The sequence below is a fragment of the Mobula birostris genome, chromosome 8 (assembly GCF_030028105.1).
Source record: "Mobula birostris isolate sMobBir1 chromosome 8, sMobBir1.hap1, whole genome shotgun sequence".
Classification (NCBI taxonomy): Eukaryota; Metazoa; Chordata; class Chondrichthyes; order Myliobatiformes; family Myliobatidae; genus Mobula; species Mobula birostris.
This window is the reverse complement of record NC_092377.1, coordinates 126,108,450-126,129,043: the sequence shown is the minus strand read 5'-3', so window position 1 is coordinate 126,129,043 and position 20,594 is coordinate 126,108,450. Positions and strand designations below refer to the sequence as shown.

Genomic DNA, 20,594 nt, shown 5'->3' with positions numbered 1-20,594 from the left:
ACTTGCTCCTCAAGTCCCCTTTAAATGTTTCCTCTCTTACCCTAAACCCGTGCCCTTTAGCTTTCGATCGTCCCAGTTACGGCCCACCTTATCGATGCCTATCATCATTTTGAACACTTCTATATATTCGCCGCTCCCTCTCCCCCGTTCCAAGGAATAAAAACCCAGCCTGGCCAACCTCTTCCTGTAACTCAGCCGCGCCAATCCTGGCAATGGCTCGATAAATCTTCTCTGTATTCTTTCCAGTTTAACCACGGTACAACTTCACTGTACTCAATGTGCCATCCCAATAGTGATCAGTTTAAGCGCGGGATGTTTATAATGTTTACGGTATTGACGCTCACGTTACAGTCAATAATTACAGCATTTGGTGCCCCGTGTTCCTAATATTTACGGTAGCCACTGTAACTTCTCAACGGCAACACCTTCATAATATTTATGTGACCCAGTTCATAATATTTATAGCGTTTGGTCTGACATCATCAGTGCTTCCGCTTTTTCGTGTTCTTCCATTATGATATTTACAACGAAGAGCGCTCTGTGTCCACAATATTTGCAGAATTCAGTCTGAGAGGACACGGTGTGGCTCGTTGCAATATTCGTGGTGTATTGCTGTGTGTTTAGAACCTTGACAGTATTCTGTGAGGTTGTTTCTCAATCTTTATGGTACTTCCTGCAGTGAGTTCGCAATATTTATGGTATTCGGTAAGCTGGGTCACCATTATGATATTTAGTATTACACCAGTACCATAACTATGGTATAAATGCTCAGAGACCACTTTATTAGGTTCCTCCTTTGCATAATAAAGTGGTCACGGGGTGATGTTTCGTGGTGTTCTGGTGCTGTGTGTTCAGAGAGGCTTTTCTGCAAACTACTGTTGCAACACATGTTTACCTGAATTACTGTCACCTTCATGTCAGCTTGAACCAGCCTGGCCATTCTCCTCTGACCTCTCTCATTTCACCCACAGAAATGCCACTCACTGGATGATTATTTTTCTCTGTTTTATTTTTCACACCATTCTCTGTAAACTCTAGAGACTGTTGTGCATGTAAATCTGAGGAGATGAGCAGTTTTTGAGATACTCAAACCACCCCTTCTGGCACCAACAATCACTCCATTGTCAAAATCACTTAGATCACATTTCTTTCCCACTCTGATGTTTGGTCTGAGCGACACCTGAACCTCTTGACCATGTCTGCATGCTTTTATGCATTGAGTTGCTGCCACATGATTGACTGATTAGATATTTGCATTAATGAGCAGGTGTACAGGAGTACCTAATAAAGTGGCCAGTGAGAGTACATTATGGTACTGGTATTCACAGTATTTATGCCAAAACATATCTGCATCCGGTAGAGTGTGTTCACAGTATTTATGTTACTTGGTGCTCTGTCTTCACATTGTTTGCAGGTTACAGTTCAAAGTACGTTTATTATCAAGGTAGGTGTACTATATACAACCCTGAGATTTTTCTCCTTACAGGCAGCCGCAAAACAAAGAAACCCAATGGAACCCATTGGGTGTTTGACGGTCTTTTTCCAATGTGCAGAACAAAAACACTAATTGTGCAAACAATAAAATTAAGCAAATGTCATCCAGAAGTGAGTCCACAGCCATGAAACCAGTCCTAGTCGAACTTTGACCTGGGCCGTGCCGCTTTGATATGCTCTTGGGCCCAGCACCTGTTGCCTCAATATGGTCCGTACCCAACCTTTCCCGTCTGGCCCGTACCCAACCTTTCCCATCTGGCCCAGCACTTAAATTAGTGAACATCAACTCGATCCTCGCCTCCCCCTTGGGCCTGGGCCTGGGCCCTGCCACCTCAATTCACCACGTCACAAGTGTGCTGCACCTTCTAATCTCAGTTCACACCGCAAAAATGCTAGATCATACAGGTAGTTCAGATGCTCAGCTGTGAAATGAAAGTTATAAGCTATTGTTTACAGTGATCCTCATAGAGAAAAAGTGTGATTAATAAAATAATCAGTAGTTTCTAGCCAGCAAGTTGTCTCTGTGTTCACCAGCACTCTCTTAAACCCTTTATCACTGCAGCTTGTTCACAATATTTATGGTACAGTGCATTTCTCTTCTGATACTTACATTTCGTATAGCATGTGCTCAGTATGTATAGTGTTGTGTTCATAATCTTTACAGTAGCTGGTGCAGAAGGTCCATAATATTTTGACAGTCAGACTGGTCAGATCCCACACCACCAAGTTCAGGAAGAGTTAATCCCCCACAACCATCAGCTCCTGAACCAGCGTGGATAACTTCACTCTCCTCCACACTGAACTGATTCTATGAGCTGCAGACTCACTTTCAAGGACTCTTTACAACTCCTTTTGTCAGTGTTATTTTTTATTTGCACAGTTTGTCTTCTTTTGCACCTTGGTTGTTTGCAGTCTCCACAAATAGTAGTATTTTGTAAACTCTATGGTATTTCTCTTTTTCCGTAATGCCTGCAAAGAAATGAATCTCAAGGTACTATGTGGTAACATGCACCATGTTAATAAATTTACCTGCAACTTCGGACTTTGGTTCATAACATTTACGGTATTCAGAGGGGCTGGTTCAGTGTTTACAGTTTTCAGAGACAGTGGTTTGCAATATTTACCATATCTGAGGCTGATTAGCAATACGGTAGCCAGTGAGGCTTGTCACTGATGTTTATGATACTGGGTTATGTGTGTTCACAACGTATTTTCAATATCTGGTGCAAATTATTCAGGATATTTACGGTAATTCATGATCAGGACTGCTCACAGGTTGCTGACCTGATTAGACTGGCTGAGATCGGGATCTTTTATTGACTTATTGAGACACAGCACGGAATAGGCCCTTCTGGCCCTTAAAGCCACACCACCCAGCAATCCCCGATTTAACCCTAGACTAATCACAGGACAATTTACAACCAGCGATTCACCTACCAAGCGGCAGGTCTTTGGACTGCGGGAGGAAACCGGAGGAAACCCACACGTTCATGGGGAGAACATGCAAACTCCTCAGAGACAGACCTGGGAATTGAACTCAGGTCACTGGCACTGTAAAGCCTTGTGCTAAACACGACACTCCAGTGCCGTTGGGGGAGGGAGGGGGAAGGGAGGACATTAAGAGCTATGAGAGGGAAGGGCATGCTGACAGTGGATGCGAACATGGGTGAGAAATTATAATGTGGAGATGTTTGGAGACATCCACTAAACAACAGAACAGAGAAGCAAAGTATTTGTTAAATTGTGGGAGATTGGTTAGTGTTGATGTTCAAAACGATCTGGAAAGAGTTAGTCTATACAACACAGAGCCCTGAGAGAGTGAGTGTGTGTGTGAGAGAGAGAGTGACAGAGAGAGTGTGTGTGCTCTGCCCATCTCTATCCCGCCCCCTTTGCCAAACCTCAAACCCAACCCCACCCCCAAGAGACAAAAATCCCGCTGTCCCGTCAGATGGAGACAGATGCCATGGTGGGCTCCGATGGCACCTCCAGTCTCGCCATCTCCCCCTCTCCGAGCTGCTGGTAACGATCCCTCGCCAGCCTGAGGGGATGCAGCATCTCCTCCTCCAGCTGGGGGAAGAGCTGGAAGAGAGCAGACAATGTCTCATCACATCCTGGGAGCAGATTCTGATTAACGTTCCCCTCTGTTGGCATTCCCGGTCATCCTATCGCAATCACAGGGTGTCTCCTGATAATATTGCCAGGAATTCGAGCTTGGGGTTACGGATATGGGGAGGAGTGTAGCGGCGATTGGTGGTTCATGGAAACGGGGAGGGGTGTGGGGCCCAGAGGGGTGTCACCGAGATGGGAGGGGATGTAGGGGCCAGAGGGGGATCATGGAGATGGGGAGGGGTGTTGGGGCCTGAGGGGTCTATATTCTTATCTGGAAGGCAATGTCAGCGTTCAGATTTTGAAGAGATTTGTTATCTCACCAAATAAACAGCAATTTTTTAAATAGATGTGTGGTAGAGAACATTCTGACTGGCTGCATCACAACCTGTTCTGGTGGATCACAAGAGGCGGCAGAGGGCTGTAACCTGAGCCAGCTCCTCTCCACCACGGCATAACCGTCCCCACCACTGAGTACATCTTCAAGAGATTGACCTTCAAGAGGGAAGAGTGAGAGCAGCAGGGGATGGGATGAAGAGAGGGTGAAGACCTGGTCCCTTCCCCCTCCCCACTCAGTATGAGCCCTATTACTTGTTCCCTCCCCCAGTGAATTCCCCCCCCCCCCGCCCGACTCTCAGCCCTGTTACCTTGGTCAAGGACTCGAACATGGGCATGAGGGTGGAAGTGAAGAATGCGCTCTGTGTGTGAGATTTCCACACCCGGTCCCGGTCCATGAAGGGCGACACTGGTAAACCCTCAGACTTCTCCCGGTCTCCCTGGGAACAGGTCCAACTGCATCAGGATTGACAGAGACCGGAACCTCTCCTGACCGTGAGGCATTCCTTCCCTTCTCAGCGCTCCTCCCACAGCATTCCCTCCTCATTGCTCCCTCCTCATTCCCCCTCCCACAGCAAGGCACTTCATTCTCATTGCCCCCCCCCCCACAGCGCTCCCTCCTCACCGCTCCTCCCCCAGCGCTCCCCCCACCCTACTGTCCTTCACTTAGTGCGACACTCCCTCCTCACAGCGAGATGCTCCTGCCTCACTCCTTCCACCCATGACACTTCCCCTCCACCACCCACCTGCATGAAGCACTCCTGTAACAAACAGTCGAGCCAGGGCTCAGAGACCTGGGTGGGACGCACCTCATTGGAGGTGTCACAGAATTTGATCAGTACTTGTTCCAGCTGTGGACAGGGAGGACGAGGGTGTTAGTGAGCTGCAGAGAAGGAGGAAATTGACAAGTCGCGGGTAGCCGATTCCCACCCCTCTACTCAACTTGTTAACACAGTGATGCCTGGCCCCAGACAGTCCCTCATCATCAAACCTTCCCGCCACCCCCCTGGGGAAGGTAAAACGTCCTCGGAAGACACGTACCACCAGGCTCAAACAGATTCCACCCTTCTGTGATCAGACTCTTCAATAGATCTCTTGTGCCATTAAAGGACTTGACCTCACAATCCAGGTCTCGGCCTCGCAGCTTATTGTCCACCCGCACTGCACTCTCCTTGTAGCTGTTACACCTGATTCTGCATTCAGTTATTGTTTGACCTCATTCTAGCTGAAATCACTGTGTAATGACCTGTCTGTATGAACAGTGTACTTTTCACTGTATCACTGTATATGACAATAATAAACCAATTCCAATTAACAAGAACATTGAGTGTGTATCCCCATCTCTATCACCCCCTCAGCCCCCTACATTCCCTGTCTCTGTGTCACTCCCCCTCCCTGCCGCTGGATTCCACACACCTCCCCGTGTCTGTGACCCACTTCCTCCCTTACACCCTACACTCTGTGATTCCTTCCAGTTCCAACACACTTCCCATCTCTGTCAGCCCTCTAACCCCTACACACCTTTCCATCTCTGCCACTCCTTCCACCCTCCAATTCCTATACCCATCCCATCTTTATGAGCCCCTCCGACCCCTACACCCCTCGCTGTCTTTGTGCCTCCCTTCTCTCTGCCTTCAGCTGTTTAGATCCTGATGTCCAGAGTCCCCTGGGGTCTCATTACTGACCAGTCGGACGTGTTCCTGGTTCTGGTAGTCGAATACGTCGAGGCATTGTGCAAACACATCCATGATGTTCCCGTGCCTCGCCATGTCTGTGGCCAAGATCAGCTCCGTCATCCCCTGGGGGGAAAGGGAGAAGGTCAGAGCCCCTCCTGTATACAGACACGTGGCTTACCGCCCCCCTCCCACCCACCAACTCTCCCTGTAACAGAGCATTCTGACTGGTTGCATTGCCACCCGGTGTGGAGGCTCCAATACACGGGATCACAAGAGGCTGCAGAGGGTCGTAGACTCAGGCAGATCCGTCACGGGCACAACGCTCCCCACCGTCACGGGCACAACGCTCCCCACCATCACGGACACAACCCTCCACACCATCACAGACACAACCCTCCCCACCATCACGGACATCTTCAGAATGCAGACCTGGTGACATCCTCGTGAATCTTCCCTTCACTCTCTCCAGCTTCATGATATCCTTCCTATAGCTGGACGACCAGAAATGCACACAAAACTCCAAGTGTGATCTCACCAATGTCTTGTACAGCTGTAACATTATGTCCCAACTCCTGTACCATTGCTACCTTGTCAGACCAATTTCTGTACCAAGACTTGTCTGGTTCTTCCTTGTCTACGGCCTGTTGGTGATCAGTGTCTGGGCTATTTCAGTACCTTTGAACGATCAGTCACTCTAAAATATCCTGCGATGTTTGTGGAAATCTGGAAGATGTTCGATCATCCGTACCTCCTTCCACCCCCCTCCTGAGAGTTTCCCACCCCTGAATCTTCGGTGAGCTTTTTCCCACTTCTCTTGTGGCCGCTCCCCCACATTACCCTCCCTCAGTCTCGCCACCTCTCCTCCCCTACCCCGCCAACCTCTGCAGAATGTCTCACCTTCCGGATCTCCTCCGAGACTCCCGTCTCTGTGCCAGCGAAGATGTTACAGTTGGGATCTGAGAGTATCTGGAAGGCCACGGCGCAGTGGTGCTGTTCCAGGGGGGAGTGGTTGCCGTAGCGACGTGCGAGGTCGGTCTGAGCATTGACCTGGTATCTATTTGGGGGAGGTGTGGGGTAGTGGGAGGCAAGAGTCCAACCCTTAGACTGAGAGCGGGGACAGTCATCAGTGGTCATCTCTCCTCCGCAGTGAGCTTGGCATCACGTTAAGTGTCAATTATTGGATGACGGAATTGATGGCTTTGTGACAATGTTTGTAGACTGTACGAAGATCGGTGGAGGAGTATGTATTGTTGAGGAAGCAGGATGTCGGCAGAAGGACTTAGACAGATTAGGAGAATGGGCAAAGAAATGGCAGATGGAAGAGTGTAGCATTGTGTACAGCCACACTGTATATTTTTGTAGAAGAAATATAGGTAAAGATGAATTTCGAAATTGGGAACGAATTCAGCAATTGGAGTTGCAAAGGGACTTGGTAATCCTTGTGAGGATTCTGTAAAGGTTAACTTGCAGGTTGAGTCGGAAGTAAGGAAGGCAATTGGAATGTTAACATTCATTTTCAGAGAACTAGTTTATAAAAGCAAGGAGGTAATGCTGAGGTTTTATAAAACATGGTCAGGCTGCACTTGGTGCATTGTGAGCAGTTTTGTGCCGTTTAGCTGAGGAAGGATAAGATGCCATTGGAGAGGTTTATGACAATGATTTCGAGAATGAAAGGTTAATGTTTGAGGAGCTTTTGGTGAACTCACTGGAGCTGTTGTTGGGAGGTGGGGGGTGGGGAATCAGGATCAAGGCCAATGTTGGAGCGGGAATTACAACATGGAGTGACCCCCAGGGGCTGGGCACTCAGACTCACGTGTTGTTGAGTCCGGGGTGGTCCAGGTCGTGGCAGACAGCGGAGGTCATCAGGATCAAGATCTCGATGGGTTTCAGCCGGGCCTGCGATCACAAGGGAGAAGGATGGGGTCAGTGTATGTCTGGGCTCACACCTCCCCCTTCCCCACCACAACACTTCACCCAACTGGGGCTCCCTCCCCTCACCATCTTCTCGAACACCTCCAAATCAGGGGGGAGCGTGAGGAGGGAGTGCTGTGGGAGGGAGAGTGAGGACAGAATGTTGTGGGAGGGTGTTGAGGAGAGGGTGGTGGGAGGGGCAATGATGAGGGTGCGGTGGGGAGTGAACCTGACTGTAGTGATCGTTACAGAGGACTAGTACGGACGGGATGGTCAGAACTTGCTCCCATGCACCCACCTGCAGCTCACACAGTTGGATCATGCCATGCATCATCTGGGTTACGCAGAAGGAGTGACGGAAGTTGTGGAACGGATTCTGCCTGTAGTTCTCCTGGACGCTCAGCTGTGGCACAGAGAGAGGATGCAGATAGTTACAGACACTTCGGTCCATCGGGTTCCTGCTGGTGCTCTGGCCTCACACTTGACCAATCCCTCCATTAGGGGCTGAGGGCCATCAGGGATCCCTCTGTTCCCTCATTGGGTTCAGCCTCTTCGAACAGAACCCATTAACCCCTCCCCATCTCCTGTCCCTGTAACCTCCTTCAGCCCCTTTACCCCTCCTCCATCTCTATCACCCCCGCCAGCATCTGCACCCCTTCCCATCTCTGTGACCCCCTTCGGCACGCATTGCCATCCCATCTCTGTAACTCTGGAAGGGTAAGGGGAATGATGCGGATGAAGAGGTGGGGAAGAAGAAAGAAAGAAAATAGAGGGAGAGGCATTAGAGGAAAAAATAAAGAGAGATTAGAGAAGAGGAGAGAGATATATAATAATTGAGATTCCTGCCTCCACCCCTCAACTCTTTCACAGAGAGATGGATGGGAAAATGAGAGAGGGAGAGATGGATGATTCAGAAGAAAGTTGAGAGATGAGGAGTGAGATGAGGGAGTTGTAGCAGACAGAGGGAGGCCATTAGACAGGTAGACTGGAAGGGTTTGGAATGGAGATCTTGTGGATGAATGGTTACTGGGAGAGGTGGATGAGGAAAGGGTACCTACCAGCCATCGCTTCAGAGTGATGGCATTGATGTTAAACTGGTGGACCAAGCCCAGACTGTGGAACATGTACTCGATACAACTCAGCATCTGTGGGGAGAGCAGAAACACATCCAAATTCAGACCCCCATCCCACCCCCAGTCTTCCCTCTTCTCGCCAGTCCTCTTCATCCCCAACATAACCCACCGGGGGTGGAGCGGACATTTCCTGGGTTAAGCTGTCGTGATCTGGGACTCTCTGTTTGAAAGGAGGTGGGGAAGAATGGTGTGAGAGCAGATCTGAGGATTTAAATGAGAGAGGGAGAGAGGGAACATGAGAGATAGATAGCAAGAGAGAATGCAGCAAAGCTGAGAAATGAGAGAGAATGAGATAAAAGGAATGAGAGAATGGAGAGAGAATTAAATTGAAATGAGAAGAAAGAGAAAGGAAATAAAGAGAGGTGATGAATATTATGGTGAAAGTGAGCAAGCAAATTAAGCAATAGACAGAGAGGGAGGGAGAGCAGGGAGAGAAAGAGTTGCAGTGAGTGAGCAAATTCGGGTTAAGGAGATAGAAAGCACAATGGAATTAAAAAACAGAAAGAGAAGGAGTTAGAGAGAAACTGAAGAAAGAGTGAGCGGGGAGATGGGTGGAGAAAGATAGGATTGAGTGACTGGGGAGAGAGATTGTGTGCATTTGAGAGACTGGGGAGAGAACAGAGGTGACATGGGTTGCATTGAGAGACTGGGGGAGAGGGGTGACCCGCTGAGTACATTTAAAAGACTGGGAGAGGGAGGTGACAGGTTTGTACTTTTGAAAGACTGGGGAAGAGAGATGACCGTCTGTGTACATTTGAGAGACTGAGGGAGAGAGGAGCTGACCGGCTGTGGACATTTGAGAGACTGAGGGAGGGAGGAGGTGACAGGTTGTATGCAACATTTTGAAATCCCATTGCCTTTGAATGTTCTGACAGGAAAATGGAAGCATTGGAATGATTGACTAAAGGTCATCGAATCACAGAGAAAGGAAGAGTCTACCAGTGAACCAATTGGGAGAGCGCAGGGACAAGGATGACCCTTCCATTGGGACCTACAATGATCTCCAATGGCTCAGTAATACGGCGTTGTGACAATATTTCCCTCAATGTCAACAAAACAAAAGGGCCGGTCATTGATTTCAGGAAGGTGACGGTGGGGGATGGTCCCCTGTTTACATTAACAGTGCTGAGGCAGAAAGGCTTAGAGATTCAAGTTCCCAGGAGCGAATATCACTAATAGTTTGTCCCCATGGCCAAGAAAGCTCACCAATGCCTCTACTTCCTCAGGAGGTTTAAGACATTTGGCATGTCTCCATCGACCCTCACCAATTCTCATCGACACACGACAGCAATCATACTGTTTGGATGCATGGCGGCTTGGTACGACAACTGCTCTGCCCGTGATGACAAGAAACTGCAGAGAGCTGTGTACATCATGGAAAACAGCCTCCCCTCCACGGACTCTACACTTCCCACTGCCTCAGTAAATCAGCCAGAATAATCAAAGGCCTTTCCCACCCCGGAGATTTCCTCTTTCATTGGGCAGAAGGTACAAAACCCTGAAATCACACACCACCAAACTCAAGGACAGTTTCTATCTCACGATTGTCGGACTCTAGAACGGACCTTTTATGTGATAAGATGGACTTTTGACCTCACAATCTACCTTGTTATGATCTTGCACTTTATCGTATACCTGCACTGCATTCTTTTGGTAATTTCTACACTTTATTCTGCATTGTTATTGTTTTGCATTGATCTAGCTCAGTGCACTGTGTAGTGATCTGATCTGTATGAACAATATGCAACACGAGCTTTTCACTGTATCTCCGAGCATGTGACAATAACAACCTAATAGCAATTCCAAAGAGAGCTGGCCAAGTACAATAACATTGTGTTCAAACAGGCAATCTCCCATGGGGTGGGACTCGATGAGGAACTGCACCTCATGGCCCGGTGATGGACTCTTGCTGTGCTCAGAAGCTCCGCTTCTGAAATTACCTCGTTGGGAGCCCACTGCCAGATGTCAAAGGTTGGCTTCTTCAGTGCCTCGATGGTCTCTGGAGAGAGGGTGTACTGGGAGCGGGGAGGCACAAAGAGGAACAGGAGGTCAGTGCATGAGTGCAACATCTCCACGTCAAAGCCACATGTCTTAAACCTCGGCCCCACCAAACCACACCCTCACCCCGGCCTGGTGCCTCTTCACAGAAGCGCATACCTATGTCTATGCAGTCGGAAGCACCAATCAGTAAGATCTCATTAACAGCATTCTGGAACCCCGGGGAGAAACTCACTCCCCCACCCATCCCAGACTCCCCATTTGTGGCTGTGGGACATTAACATGCACAGACCGGGCCTTGGATTAACGTCTCGTCTGGAGAAAGCATGAGGTTCCCTCCTCAGTGACCCTCCTGCAGCGTGGTGCTCCCTCCTCACTCCCCCGCCCACAGCCCACGCTCCCTCCTCACAGCACCTCCACAGTGTAGTGCTCCCCACTCAGTGAGGGGTGTGCTGGCAGGAATTGTATTTCACAGAAGCAGAGAGGGGTATAGGAGCTGGAGGGGTTACAAAGACTGGGAGGTGTGTGGGGTCTGGAAGGGGGTGTAGAGATGGGGAGGGGTGTAGGGGTCGGAGGAGTTTACAGAGACAAGGAGGGTTCGAGGTGCTGGAGAAGGTCACAGACTAGGAGGAGTGACTGAAGACATTGGGACAGGGGGGTTCTTACCTTGGGATGTGAGGGAACGTCACGGCGAGGGGTGAGCCTCCTGCTGGCAGGGGGACATGGGGAGTCAGGAATCCAGAGGGATCTGAGGGAGAGAGAGAGACAGAGAGATCAGCTTTCAGCATTCATTCCTCACCCCAATCCCACGGCCCTTCACAACGCTACTCGACAACTAGGATCCACTCACCCTGAGCCTCAGCTCCCCCCCACCCCTCCGTGTGTCCCCTTCCCTCTGTCCAACACTGACAATCTCGGTCCTCATCTCCAGGGTTTTCTCAGAGTTGCTGAGAAAATACTGTGGAGATTTTTTTTTCGGACCCTGCTGCCTCACGGTGGTCCAGCACCTCTGGAGGAGCGCAATGCCACCCAGAACAAGGCAGGCCGTTCATTCAGCACCCCACCTACCCACCCTAAACACCCTCACTCCTCACCCTCTACCATTGCTGCAGAGTGCAGTGTCTACAGAACGCTCTGCTGTTACTCGCTCGGGCTACTCGCACAGTATCTACGTCCGCACCCCTTTCTGCCCAGAAGGATGAGGGCAGCTTTATGTTTGTGGGGACAGCTATTTCCCCAATACCCCCACTCGGAAATCTGTGGGCCATTCCTTCACCGTTGCTGGGCCTGAACCCTAGGACTCCCTCTCTCCCACTCCGTACTGTGGGCTGTGGCTGTTCGAAGGGGCGACTCAGCTCCACGTTTGAGGGAGGCGAGAGGGAGACAATAAATCCTGATCTGGCCCAATGAGAGAGAGGAATTCACCCTGCGGACATGGATCGGTTGGAGGGTGGCCTCTTGTCTACCTCCTACCTCTTGGCAAGCTCTTCCCGCAGCCTCTCGATCTCCCCCTGACACTTGGCGATTTCGGCTCTCCTCCTGCTCTCCACTGCAACAGAATCCAAGCCATTCCCGATTAACCGCCTGGTCTTCCGTGTCCGTGGGATCCTGGGATCAGCCTGTGCTGAGGACACCCACGGAGGAGGGCAACAATCACGGGGAGCGATCGAACCAGAGTGTCGGTGTGCGGGGTTGATCCATCCACCATTCGATCACGACTGATTCATTATCCCTCTCAACCCCATTCTCTTGCCTTCTCCCCGTTACCTTTAACACCTTTACTAATCACAAAATTACTAATTGCAAGTGTTGTGAAGAAAGGTGTTGTTACAAAAGGCTGAGCGTGGTGGGACTGAGGTTCTGAGCTGCGCATGTTTCAATGCAAGGAGTATTGTAGGAAAGGAGGGAGAGATTAAAGCATGGATCAGCAAGTGAAGTTTATGACATTTTAGCCATCACTGAAATTTGGTTGTGGTGGGGGGCAGGGCTGGCTGCTCAGTATTCCGGGGTTTCATTGTTTGAGACATGACAGAGCGGTGCCGGGGTAGGGGAGCAGGTGGCATTACTGGTCAGAAAAACTCCCATTTTGATGGTACCAGAAAGGATCTGGCTTGTATAGATTTTGCTTTCTTTGAAAGGTGTACTTGGTAGGAGAGAGGACTTCAGTTTTCATGAGTACAAAGCTTGTATGTGCCTGTCAGGATAAAAGGCAAGGATAACAGGTTAATGGAACCTGGGTATTCAGAGATATTGAGGCCCTGGTTGAGATAAAGAAGGAGGTGCAGGAGTAGGCAGGCACAATGAGGTGTTTTAGGAGTATAAGAAATGCAAGAGAACACTTAAGAAGGAAATCAGGAGGGCTAAAAGAAGACATGAGGTTGCTCGAGCAGACAAGCTGAAGGAGAATCGGAAGGGATTTTACAGCTACGTTAAGAGTGAACGGATAACAAGGGGCAAAATTGGTCCTCTGGAAGATCAGCGTGGTGATCTCTGTGTGGAGCCGAATGAGACGGCAGCGATCTTACATGGATTTTTTTATGTTTGTTTTCCATCTCTGTTTCCTCAGGAGATGGACACAGAGTCTATAGGTGTGAGGCAATGCAGAGGCGAGGTCATTGGTCCTGTACGGATCACAGGAGGAGTCTGAAGGCAGGTTGGGTGGAGAAATCCACAGGGCTTGACAAGGTTTTCCCTCCGACCCTCTGACAAAGATGTTTAAAACATCCTTAGCCACAGGTGAGATGCCCAAGGATTGGAGGATAGTTAATTTTGTTCTATTCTTTAAGAAATGTTTCAAGAATAAGCCAGGGAAATATATACTAGTGAGTCACTTGGTATTCAAGACAAGGCTGTAAATCGGATTAAACATTGGATTTGCAGGAGAAGCCAGGGAGTGGTTGTAGATGATTGCCTCTCTGTCTCAAAGCCAGTGACTAGTGGTGTGCCATGGGATCGGTGCTGGCTCCATTGTTTGTCTGTCACATAAATCAATCATCTGATGATAATGTGGTAAACTGGATCAGCAAATGTGCGAATCACACCAAGGTTAGGTGAGACTACAACTAGAGGACATGGATTAGGGTGAAAGGTGAAATGTTTAAGGAGAATATGAAGGGAATATTCTTCACTCAGAGCGCGGTGAGAGAGTGGAATGAGCTGCCAGTGAAAGTGATGGGTGCGGGCCGACGTCAACGTTTAAGACAAATTTGGACAGGCGCATGGGTTGAAGGTGTATGGGGAGCTATGGTCGAGGTGCAGATCGATAAAACGAGGCAGATTAGTGGTTCGGCACAGACTAGATGCGCCAAAGTGTCTGTTTCTGTGCTATAGTGTTCTAGGAGTCTATGACTCAAAGAAACCATCAACTTCTGTTTTAAATATACCCAATGACTTGGTATCCATCACCAGCCATGGCATTAAATTCCACAAAACAGAGGCGCAGTCATGTCTGTTTCTGATGACACGTGCTGGTCCCTACCCATCACAGTATTAAATGACACCCCCAGCGCCCCCCCCCCCGCCGCCAGTTCTGATAACTCTGTCCTCTCGATCGAGAGACAATCCCACTGGGGCAAATATCCCCCTTGTCCTGTTCCCTCAGGATCTGAGAAGTTTCAGTGAGTTCACCCATCTCCTTCTAAACACCGGCCTTCATCAATTAGGGCACTGAGTACTGGAGTTGGACGTCACGTCTGGTTGAGTGAACTTGGCCTTCTCTCCTTGGAGCGACGGAGGATGAGAGGTGACCTGACAGAGGCGTATAAGATGATGAGAGGCATTGATCTTGTGGATAATCAGAGGCTTTTGCCCAGGGCTAAAATGGTTGCCACAAGAGGACACAGGTTTAAGGCGCTGGGGAGTAGAATATAGAACATCGTACAGCCCACAACGTTGTGCCGACCCTAAAACCCTGCCTCCCATATAACCCCCCACTTTAAATTCCTGCATATACCTGTATAGTAGTCTCTTAAATTTCGTTAGTGTATCTGCCTCCACCAGTGACTCAGGCAGTGCATTCCACGCACCAACTACTCTCTGATATCCCCCTTGAACTTCCCACCCCTTACCTTAAAGCCATGTCCTTTTGTATTGAGCAGTGGTGCCTGGGGGAGAGGCGCTGGCTGACCACTCAATCTATTCCTCTTTATAGGTAGGTAGAGAGGAGATGTCAGGGGTAAGTTTTTTACTCAGAGTGGTGAGTGCGTGGAATGGGCTGCCGGCAACGGTGGTGGAGGCAGATAGGACAGGGTCTTTTAAGAGACCTTTATATAGATACATTGAACTTCGGAAAATAGAGGGCTATGGGGAATTCTAGTAATTTCTAAGGTAGGGACATGTTCGGCACAACTTCGTGGGCCGAAGGGCCTGTATTGTGCTGTAGGTTTTCTATGTTTCTATGTTACAGATGCACCAAATGTTGTTGAGGCTGCATTTTGAATATTGTATACAGTTTTGGTCACCCCGTTCAGGAAAAACTACCATTAAGCTGGGAAAAAGGCAGACGTTGATGGGTATATTGCCGGGACTCAAGGCCCTGAGTTAAAGGAACTGGTTGGGCAGAATAGGAATTCATTCCTTTGAGCGCAGGAGACTGAATGGAGAAATTATAGAGGAGTAGAAAATCATGAGGCCTGTAATTATGATCTATCTTTTCGCCAAGGTAAGAGAACCAAGAACTACAGCTGCGGTTCCCACCCTTTGTTATGCTATGGACCCCTACCCTTTGCCGAGGGGTCCCTGGACCCCAGGTTTGGAACAACTGAACTCGATGCTTGGGGTGAAAGGGGTGAGATTTACTAGAAACATGGGAGTGGGTTTAAGAAGGCTTATAATATGTTGGCCTTCATCAGTGGGGGGGATTGGGTTGGGGTCAAGAGCTGCGAAGTAATGTTGCTGCTCTGTAAAACTCTGGTTAGACCCCACTTGGGGAACTGTGCTCAGTTCCGGTCACTTCTTTATAAGAAGAATGTGGAAACTTCAGATAGGGTGCAGAGGAGATGTATCAGGATGTTGGCTGGATTAGAGAGCATGTCTTATGAGAAAGGGTTGAGAGAGCTCGAGCGTCTCTCAAAGAAGGACGGGAAAAGAACGAGGTAGAGAGGCAGAGCAAGAGGGAGGAGGATAAGTAGGGAGGGGCAGGATGAGGGAGGAGGGGGTAGCTGTATGGAATTACTGCGGAAATATCATGATCCCCCTCCCCCCAGTCACTGAGGAGGGGGTTGGAGACCATGGTTGGAGGCGCAGGGGTGGACAAACATCACTCACCCTCCACCCGTCTCTCCAAGACAACCAGCTTATTCCGAATCTCGCTCTCGATTTCGCCCACCCTCAGGTACCTGCAAAGGGGGAGGGAGGGAGGCGGTGAGGAGAGAGGGGACAGAGCGATTTTTCTGAGAAATCAAGGGCGAGAGTAGAAAACGATTAAGATTAAAGTTTAGCTTCATTTGTCACATCAAACAGCAAAACATTGATACGTACTGTGATGGATGTTGTTCTGTGTCAAAGACCTACACCGCCTGAAGATGTGGTGAGGGATGAGGGGAGTTTCAGGGAGAACACACAGAACAGAAAAAGATGTTCTCTGACAACCCGTTCTAGATAACCAACCCCTCTCTGTGTAAGAATAATTTTAATGTCCTCCTGTGTGAAAGTGATTACACCTCAGATGGACTTTACATCTCCATCCTCTTGTTTTTGATACCCATACCAAAAAAAACATGAAAAGGTGAAACAATTACAAAATGTTACAGTGGCAGAGAAAGTGCAGCGCAGGCAGACAAGGACCGCAACGAGGTAGGTTGCGAGTTCAGGAGTCAATGTTATCATGCTTGGGGATCCATTAGCAAGGTAAAATGTCTTCCCTACATATGTTTCCCACAACTCTTATAGAGCTCTACCAGGTCACCCCCTCAGCTTCCACTGCTCTGGGGTAAACAGTCTCAGACTATCTGCTCTCTCCAGTCTCTGAGGTCCATGGAGTTGAGAGGGAAAATAAATCAGCCATGATGGGGGATAGAGGAGCAGAATTCTATGTCTTGTGGTCTTATGGGCCTGGCCACCAAAGGCAGCGGGGACGTCAGCAATGAAGGGGAGAGAAAGCGCCGGTAATCACGTTCCCACTTTCCGCTGTTCTGAATCCAGTACCTGGAGAGCTGGACGGTGACATCAGTGCAGAATTTCTGTAGTAGGACCTCTCTGTCTGTGAGTGAAATCAATAAATCAGCTTGTTATTGTCACAAGTCCCGAGGTACAGTGATGTTACATCCTGTCCACACAGATCGTTTCCTCACATCAGTGCATCGACATAGTGCAAGGGTAAAGCAGTAGCTGTTAGAATTACCCGGGAAGCGCAGTCAGGCAGACAGCGAGGTACAAGGTAGATTGTGAGGTCGAGTGTCCATCTTATCGCACTGGGGGACTGTTCAATAATCTTATGACAGTGAGGTGGAAGTTGTCTTTGAGCCTGGTGGTACATGCTTCCAGGCTTTTGTATCTTCTGTCCGATGGGAGAGGGGAGGAGAGAGAATGTCTGGGGATGGATGGATCATTGATTATGCTGGCTGCTTTACCAAGGCAGAGGGAAGTGTAAGCAGAGTGCTTGGAAGGGAAGTTGGTGCCTGCGATGTGCGCAGCTGTGTCCACAACTCTGTTGTTTCTTGCGGTCATGGGCAGAGCAGTTGCCGTATTAAGCCCTGATGCACCAGGACAGGAAGCTTTCCTTGGCGCATTGATAGAGATCGTCAATGTCAACAGTGACATGTTGAACTTCTGAAACCGCCGGAGGAAGTAGAGGTGTTGGTGAGCTGTCCTGTCCGTGGCGTATACGTTTCTGAACCAGGGCTATGGCCCTCGAAGCAACGGGGTAGAGTGATGGGCAAAATGCTGATCTGGGCCAGTGAAGGCCTGATCCAAGGAAGAATTTAACATTTAAAAATTGTTTACCTGAGGGCCCTGATGATGTAACAATAACCTTATATGGAGAACTATAAAACAAATATTTCATAATTAATATCTGTCACTTTGATGAACACTCCCCCCTCACCCACTGAATCTCCTCCCGCAGACATCCCCACTCTCCATCACCAACTCCCCCTTCTCCCACAGCCCACAGACACTCCCCACTCCCCATCACCAACTCCCTCCTCACCCACTGAATCTCCTCCCACAGACACTCCCCACTCTCCATCACCAACACCCCCTCACCCACTGAATCTCCTCCCGCAGACATCCCCACTCTCCATCACCAACTCCCCCCTCACCCACTGAATTTCCTCCCACAGCCCACAGACACTCCCCACTCCCCATCACCAACTCCCCCCTCACCCACTGAATCTCCTCCTACAGACACTCCCCACTCCCCATTACCAACTCCCCCCCCACCCACTGAATCTCCTCCCACAGACCACAGACACTCTTTCCACAGTGAATCTCCAGCCACAGTCCACTGACAAACTCCAAACAGACAGTGAGGAGGGAGGGAACGTTGCGTGAGGGGTCGGATCGAACCCAGGTCTCTGGGATTAAATCTCTACTAAACCTGTCCTCATTACTCAATCACCTCCTCATTCCAAGGATATTTCCAAACATCCCGGGCCCCTTGACCGTCGAGTCCTACCTTCTGGTATTCGGTGGCATCTCAGGATCAATTGTCACCAGCGACCCCTTGTGGTCAAGCAAGGACAGCGTGCCCCCTCTGGATAGGAAGAGAAGATCTGAGAACGAGAGGCAGACTCCCTCAGCTTTCCATAAAACTCCCTCCCTCTCCTCTAGCCGTCGCTCTCACAGCGATTCTTCCACACCACGCCTCCCGTAGCCCTCCCTCCTCACTACTCCTCCCCCAGCACGGACCTCGGTGCTAAAACGTATGGATCCGAACGTGCCGTCCTCTGGCTAAGGAGCGGAGAGTTAGTCGCTGCGCCAAGCGGCCCGACTGACCTGACAAGCCCAGTAGCGGCACACAAGAGATCCCGAACGTCGGACGGACTAGATAAGCGGCTGAAGATCACCTGGAATAGAGGAAGGGGGAAGACGGCAAGGGAGGAGCAGGGGAAGATGGGGGAGGGGGAGAGGAGAGGATAGGGGAGGGGAGGGGGAGGGAGAGCAGAATGTGGGGAAGGGGAAGGAGGGGTGGGAGGAGAGGAGGAGGGGAGAGGGTGAAGGTGGAGGAGGAGGGGGGAGAGGAGGAGGGAAAGGGTGGTCACGATAGCCATGAATGTGCTGGTCTGCCCATGTGCTCCATCTTAGACGAGGGGGCGTAATGAGAACCTTGGTGCAGAAAGGGTTCAGTCCGGACAAGGTGGGTGCATGGATAGGGCAGAACCCCTAGAACTGTTTTTGGACCTCTGGCGAATATTCATTGGGACCTGGGGACAAATCGCCCCTTCTTCTACTTCTGTGTCAGGGTCATTCGGCTGAACGATCTCCCTCTCCTCTCCCTCCCCTGCTCCTGTCTTCTAACAGGCTGGAGAGGGGCCGCACTGGTTTTTCTAAGCCCCAACCCACCACACCCCCTCCCCAGGCGCGAAAGCATCGGGTTTAGTTATTCCAGCCTGAAATGACTTGGTCCAATTCAGGGAAATACACTCTGGGAGTTTGTGAGAGGACACACGAGTAGTTTACCGGAATGTTTCCCAGTACGAGAGTGTTTGATACCCACGCAGTGCACAGGACGAGCTGCCAGAACATTCTGACAAGTCAGGGGAGCTGGACAGAGCCTCTGTCTCAGTTACTGACCCGGCTCTCAGACTGGGACTGCGAGGAGACTCGGTTACATGTAAAATCGGTGCGGGAATGGGACTGCTCCGTGCACCGTCACAGTCAGGATGGGCCATAGGGCCACTTCCTGGGTTTCAAGGAAATAATCAATCTTCTTCAGTGTCCAGCACCACCAGTGGAGATCAATGTTTCAAATATCCCATCACACGCTCCCCAGGTCAGACACCAAGTGGAACTTCCACCACACCATCACAGATTTCTAGGGTGAGACTTAGAGTGAAACTCCCTCCACACCGTCCCATCACACACTCCTGTGGTCAGAAACAGAGTGAAGCTCCCTCCACACCGCCCCATCACACACTTCTGTGGTCAGAAACAGAGTGAATTTCCCTCCACACCATCCCATCACACACTACTGTGGTCAGAAACAGAGTGAATCTCCCTCCACACTGTCCCACCAGACATATCTACATTACAGAATCCTTCCTGGGAAGGATTCCTATCCCACCAACCCAGCACTGGATAAGTGCGAACTCTATTTCTTCAAAGGATGAGCTGTTTCTGGGCTCTGATAATGAGGGATGAAGTGAGAAACCATTGGACAATAATCCTACCTTCCGAATCCTTCCATCCACCTCCAGGTGAATGATCTTGGGCAGGGCTGCGGAAGGGACGGATCCCATAGTGTCTCAGAGAACCGTGCTCCAGGACAAACCTTGCACAGGATGGCGGAAATCCAGTACAAAGCTGGGATCTAGGGGTCTCTTCTGCTCCCCCTCCCTCCCCCTTCTCTCTCTCTCTCCCTTCCTCTGTCTTTCTCACTCCCTCTCTATATCGATCGATAATAAACTGATTACAACGTCTCAATAACCATGGAGTATTCTCTCCCCGTCTCACACACTCTCTGTCTGTCTCTTTCTCTCACTCTCTGCCACTTACACAGCCTCCCACTCCCTTTCTCTCTCCCCCTCTCTCCCTCCCTCTCTCTCTCCCACCTCTCTGCCTCTCTCACACAAAATGATCACAATTCCTCAGCAAACTCAATATGCTTTCCTCGCTACATCGATCACTATTTCTCCACCTCTGCCCCCTCTCTTTCTTTCTCTCTCTGCAACTCTCTGTTTCTGCCCCTCCCTCTCCCCCCTCTGCCCTCTCTCTCACACTGGTCGCAAACAGCTTTCTTCTCTCTCCCTGCCGTCTCTGCCTCTCTCATAAACTGATTACA

The 20,594-nt window shown here is 49.9% G+C and overlaps 1 protein-coding gene across 1 annotated transcript; it reads right to left on the bottom strand.

The window, feature by feature from the left end:
- Nucleotides 1-3,418: 3,418 nt before the first annotated feature.
- LOC140202056 (high affinity cGMP-specific 3',5'-cyclic phosphodiesterase 9A-like) lies at nucleotides 3,419-17,320 on the bottom strand. The gene is made up of 14 exons (XM_072266912.1): nucleotides 17,224-17,320; nucleotides 16,799-16,853; nucleotides 15,920-15,990; nucleotides 12,128-12,203; nucleotides 11,321-11,402; nucleotides 10,597-10,671; nucleotides 8,582-8,668; nucleotides 7,822-7,926; nucleotides 7,426-7,508; nucleotides 6,510-6,666; nucleotides 5,622-5,735; nucleotides 4,683-4,787; nucleotides 4,248-4,376; nucleotides 3,419-3,573 (listed from the first exon to the last, which is right to left on the bottom strand). The coding sequence occupies exons 1-14, from the start codon at nucleotides 17,318-17,320 to the stop codon at nucleotides 3,439-3,441; spliced, it is 1,371 nt and encodes a 456-aa protein (XP_072123013.1). The 3' UTR covers nucleotides 3,419-3,438.
- Between the last annotated feature and the right edge of the window lie 3,274 nt (nucleotides 17,321-20,594).